Source organism: Heterocephalus glaber, unplaced genomic scaffold, assembly GCF_053883595.1.
Source record: "Heterocephalus glaber isolate CG9 unplaced genomic scaffold, H.glaber_assembly_v1.0 deba00001805, whole genome shotgun sequence".
Classification (NCBI taxonomy): domain Eukaryota; kingdom Metazoa; phylum Chordata; class Mammalia; order Rodentia; family Bathyergidae; genus Heterocephalus; species Heterocephalus glaber.
In genome coordinates, this window is record NW_028258480.1 from 569,022 (window position 1) to 575,141 (window position 6,120).

General features: G+C 34.1%; 1 protein-coding gene across 1 annotated transcript; it reads left to right on the top strand.

Moving 5' to 3' along the window:
- Positions 1-2,574: 2,574 nt before the first annotated feature.
- On the top strand, positions 2,575-3,525 carry LOC106008146 (olfactory receptor 8H1-like). Its single transcript, XM_013067453.1, has one exon. The coding sequence runs from the start codon at positions 2,575-2,577 to the stop codon at positions 3,523-3,525; it is 951 nt and encodes a 316-aa protein (XP_012922907.1).
- The last annotated feature ends 2,595 nt before the right edge of the window (positions 3,526-6,120 follow it).

Below are 6,120 nucleotides of genomic sequence, written 5' to 3' on the forward strand. Positions count from 1 at the left end.
AAAATCAAAATTAATCACTCAAATGCAAATATTATTCCTGGCAAGTTTTGATAACTCTGTGGCAATTTAAAAAGTAAATAAATGAAGTTCAGCAGAATCTTGGAGTACCACATGAGAAGGTGAAGGGTTTATGTTCTAAATGTGGAACTTCTAAGGGAAAAGACAAAATCTTGTGTTCTTTAAGTCCTTGAACTTTTCTCCTTGGAATTAGGCCAAGAATTGTTCCCTGGAAATTGCTCCCCAAGGATGACCAGAGGCTGCAGTGTTCTGAATGCACAGTATATGAGGCCGACTGGGAGGAGAGGCACACACTGCTCTGTTTCCATTCACAGGTCTCCCTCAGACTCTTTTCAGAGGAAACTGTGGGGTGTTGTTGGCATCTGAGTGATACTTGAACAAAATTTCTGGGGTGATACAGCTTTTCTCAGAATAAAAAATAAACAAAGAAAAGCATAAAGATGAATTACCCCTAGAAAAACAAACATATTACAATAATTTTCATCTCATTATATGGTTTCCTAATTTATTTCTGAGAATATTTTTTGCTTGACAAATTTCTAAACAGACAACATTGGAAGAGTTTTTTCAGTAACTTTGTGCACAGTAAGTATCATTCTGAGAAGAGGAAGGGATTATATTAGATAAAATAAAGGAGATTTTATTAAAAATATATACAATCTTGCAGGACCTGCTGGCCAGAGCAGGAGGGGAGCCCAGTCCTGCCCTTGGGTTTGAGGGTCCAACCACAGTTGCTCTCAGGCACCTGTTTTCCTCTCTGTCCCAGAATGGAGCCAAGGCAAGAGAATTAAGGAAATTAAATAGTACACGGAGATTGGGTGTCTGGGCAGCATCTTGGATAAAAATCATCCCTGATAGAAATGTAAATCATGTCACGGTCATCAGTGAACACCTTAACAAAGCCATCCAGGGCCTTCAAATAAAAGCAGTTCATCTGTGCTTTCATTTCATCTTCAATATCCAGATCACCTAAAAAGGCATAAGAGGAGGAAGACCTATTACACTCATATAAAACAACTTACCAGCATCCAGAAATTTTCTCACACACAACTAACTGATGGTAAGCCTCATAACAGAAGCCTTATCAAGATGTGAGCTCACATTATGAGGAAGTGGCAACTGATGAGCAAGCTCATAAAATACTTCAGACTCTGCTTCTCCGAGATCTGGTTGCATCTCTAGACTTTTCTTTTCGATGCTCAGAACTTATCCTACTTAATGAGAAGAAGGAAAAAGAAAAAAGAAAAAAGAGGATGAAAAGGGACCAAAACACGTATGTTAGTTTGCTGAATAAAACTAAATTTACATTTTTCTGCTTATCACACAATTATAACAAGCCATGTAATTAGTTATATGAGACTTATCTCGTCATTAAACAATTTTATACAAAAAATATACAAACATATCATTTGGTACTCACCATAAACAATGTTAAGATTTGCAGAAAAAGGAATATAGAGTTTGTGAAATCAAAGTATACCAGCAATGTACAGATTCTGAGAATATGTTTAAAAAATTGATTTTGAATTGGCAAGTTAAAAAACACATTGTGACCAGAGCTGAGCATCCATACCATCTCTGGCTGCCTCAATAAAGGTGAGGAAAAGTTATTTTGATGGAAATAAAATGGTTTATTTACTCCACAGGAGAGACAGGAGCATCTTCCCCCCACAGATCTCTGTCTCCCTGTGGTAATTTCTGCCAGGGCCTTTGTGTCCAGGTGACTCCACACTCCCACCCTCTATTTTCCAAGGTAAAGCAGTCCTTGACTTCCTGGGTCATGTCTGAATTTTATTTTCAGGCAATCATGATATTTCTGAGACTGAAAATTAATTGTCTATGTAGACATTTGAGTGGAGGACAGGAAGAGTATTCTGACTCTTGGACAGAAGAATCGGGAGAAGCAGCCAGTTTTTTAAAATCCAAAATACTTAAATATTAATTTTTTGTTTCTGTTACTACATCTTCAAGAATTTAATACTAATATTAATCACCTAATTGCCCATAAATTATTTTAATAAGTATAATCATTGGGAAATAAAGGACAATGAATAATACATTAAAATGGTTTTTAGCGTTCTCAATTATATATCATCATTCAGGATTGGTAAAACAAGTTCTGATCAGGAACACAGCAGTGTAAGTAAAATTGTTATACAAAGTAAATATATTTAGGTTGAATTAGTGGCAATATGTTACTGGTATTTTTTACATAAGTAATCTGTGTGCCCTTTTTCTACAGTTAAGGATGTGGATGAGCCCTTATGCTGTAATATTTTCCAGAGAATCGAATGTGTTAATAATGGAAAGGGTTTAGAATAGCATTGGTTCAATGACAAAAAGAGGATGTAACCCTTTAATGTATCAGAAACAAATGCCATTTTTTACACATATCTATACATGGTGATTGTATTGTTTCAGTCTTTTTCACAATGGTTATCATTAATTTCTAGGAAGGCTATGAAAAATACTGAGCAATTCAAATAAATAAAAGTATGTTATGGAGAGAGTAATTTTTAAAATTTATTATTCAACAGAAAAGTGCAGCAGGACACCATGGGTAGATGGAACTCCACCAGTGTGCCTGGTTTCATCCTCATGGGGCTGACGGACTCTGCAGAGACACAGCTGGTCCTCTCTGTGCTCTTTCTCCTGATTTACCTGATAACAGTGCTGGGGAACATGGGGATGATACTGATCATTCGCCTGGATCCCCAGCTTCAGACCCCCATGTACTTTTTTCTCACTCATTTGTCATTGCTCGACCTCAGCTACTCAAGTGTTATCACCCCTAAAACCTTACAGAGCTTACTGACTTCCACCAAGAACATCTCCTTCCTGGGCTGCTTCACCCAGATGTTCTTCTTTATAGTCTTTGGTGCTGCTGAATGCTTCCTTCTCTCCTCCATGGCCTATGATCGCTATGTAGCTATCTGCAGCCCCCTACACTATCCAGTCATTATGTCCACAGGACTGTGCCATGCCCTGCTCACTGGATCCTATGTTATTAGCATTGTGGATTCCATTGTGAATGTGCTTTATATAAGTAGACTGCATTTCTGCAACTCTAATGTCATCCAGCACTTCTTCTGTGACACATCCCCTATTTTAGCCCTGTCCTGCAGTGACACTTCTGAGGTTGAAATCATTATATTCATTTGTGCTGGATCTAATTTAGTGCTGTCCCTTGTCACCATATCTGGATCCTATGTGTCCATTTTGTCCACTATCCTGAAAATTAATTCCACTGCAGGAAGGAAGAAAGCCTTCTCCACCTGTGCCTCCCATGTCCTGGGAGTCACCACCTTCTACAGCACTACAATCTTTGCTTATCTAAAACCCAAGACATCCTACTCCTTGGGAAAGGATCAGGTGGCTTCTGTGTTTTACACAATTGTGATCCCCATGCTGAACCCTCTCATTTACAGCCTCAGAAACAAAGAAGTGAAAAGTGCTGCTATTAGAGTCCTGCAGAAGAGAGAGGGTTCTAGACAATTAAAATCATAATGATGCTAGCCATTTGCACTTTTTCCCTTGTCTTTTTTTTCGAAGAAATTCTTTGATCTAATTTTGAAAAAAATAAATCCTGTTTTTGTTTTTTTTTTAATTTTTCAAACTGCTTTTTACTTAAGAAACATGATCATGGACATGTGGAGAGACAAGCATTTCCAAGTTCATATACTAATTTGAGTCATCAATTATATCTATGATGTAAAAAATCTGCACTAAGGAAAACTTTTATGCAAAAAGTAAATTTTTTTGTAATTTTATAAACTATATCAATATAATATTTCTGTAAAAATCAATTTTAAAATAATTTTATAATGAAAAAGAACTTCATTTTTCATATGTCATTCTGTTTACAGTGATTTTCAGTAGCAAAATTGGTGGCAATTGTTTTCAAGTCAAGATTACTGCATTTAGACTCTACATCTGGTACTTCTTTAGCATTTGACAAAAAATAGTACACTGAAATAATAAGGTTCTTTATGCCCACCTGGATAACATATAATAATTCTTGTCTTTCTCATCAGAAGATAAGACACAAAACTTTTAGGACAATAAAATAAATGCAGGCCACTATCATTGGAATTCTTGGAATCCTATAATATTTTGACACTATAAACACTATATATTTCTGAATAGTGTTCCTTTATGTTTTACAAATCTCTTTTATTCAATTTAATTTACAATCTAACAAACAGCCAAAAGAATAAGAAATCAGTTCCCACATTAGGATTTGATGATATATTGAAGTAGAGTTAACTTATAGGAAAGTGATATATCTTAATGTTGATGACAATTTAGAAAATGATGATTATATATAAAAGAGAAATACATATCCATTGTTTGTGCATGTTTTTCTAAATTGCTAGTTATTAATATATGCCTATAAATTTAACACAGTTCCTGTCATTTCTTGTATAATCTTTGCCTCTTTATTCACCTTAAAGTTTGCTATCTAATAACCTTTGTGCAATTAAAACATGTAGGATTCCCATGTACTCAGCATATGAGAAAAATGACTACTTTCATTGTATTATGCTTTGAACCTGAAAGGTACTGAATTTACCAATTTGAAAATCAATGAGGAACACAGTTTTTAGGTGTGTTCCAGTGAGTCATGTGGAGAAAAAACCTTTCTGTGACATGACAATGAGATTCACCCACTGGATTTTTTGCCTTTCTCCTGATGTCTTCAGGTTTATAGTGTTCTTTCAAAACAAATTAATAATTATCACATTTGCCTCATATGTGATACTTTTAAAATAAACCTGTTGGAAAGGAAAGAATTGACAATGAATTTAATATATGTGGCAATCTATAAGCTCAGATCAAGAAGAGGGATAAAAATCTCCCATTATAAAAATATGTTATCTCTGCATTTAGAATGTGAGTTTAAAAATTCTGTTTGATATCTTAAGGTTATTGTATAATGTACAGTTCCATTTCCCAAGCAAGCTATTTTATTCAAAGTTGTTTAAATAATATTACACTGATTACGCCAAACATGTGAGTATAAAAATAACTTCTTTTTGAATTTCAAATTATTTTGTGAAAATAATTATATTATCATTTTAGGTTTCTAAAGAGCAACATTTCTATTTTAAGAATTAGGATTTATCAATGATTTAATAATTTAAAACTGATAATTATTTTATCCAAATAGTTCAAAATGTAATATATTACTCATATTTTTAAATCATTGACTAAATTATTCCTTTTATCACATCAATATTACTTACAATCTTTTTGATTTAACTTCAATATCTCTCTTTTCTAGAATCTATATTCATAGATATTCCTGGTTGTCTTTCTTTGTGAGTAGGGTTAATAAATTAATAAATATTTATTGTTTGATATATTATTAAAGCTCTACCCATCACATAAAGGTCTCAGTAATTTCATATATTTATGGACTATTTTCACTCTCCACTTTCTACTCTCCAGGTATTTTATAAGGAGTAGATTTATCTTATACTCATTTATTTTTATTTTCATGATTTAGAAAATACAAATCAGTTTTCCTTGGCAAACCCATCAATGGAATGTATGACCTTGCAGACAAAATTTTAGGTAAATAAATTCTTTCCTTTTAATTAAATTAAACTTCATTTATTTTCTTGTTTACATGGGGTGGAAAATATTTATATCATGTTATTACATAAAAATAATGTAATCTATTGATCTATGGGAGTCATTCTGATTATCCTGAGTGGCTCATAGGCATTGGATAACCATACAACCTGGAGCAAGGACTGGGTATATGAGGAACTTGGGCCACTGGTCAGGACCTGCACACAGATTATGCAGATACTCTCTTTTACTGTCACCCTCATTCTCAATGCAGAGGATATTGAAGTATCAGGAGTGCCCCCACAAGGAGGAATAATTAGTGTGTGTGTGTGTGTGTGTAATCACATTAAAATTAAAAGTATTTCTTTTGTAGATATATGGTATTGTTTCATCTTTTTATCTCACACCAGGGTTGTTTTATGTGGTTTACTCACTGTTGTGTCTGGGATCTGCACTGTAGCTTTGTGGTCTGAGTAGCTCATTGGGATCTTAAACTAAGCTACAAGGAGTTAAGGGAACAAAGTG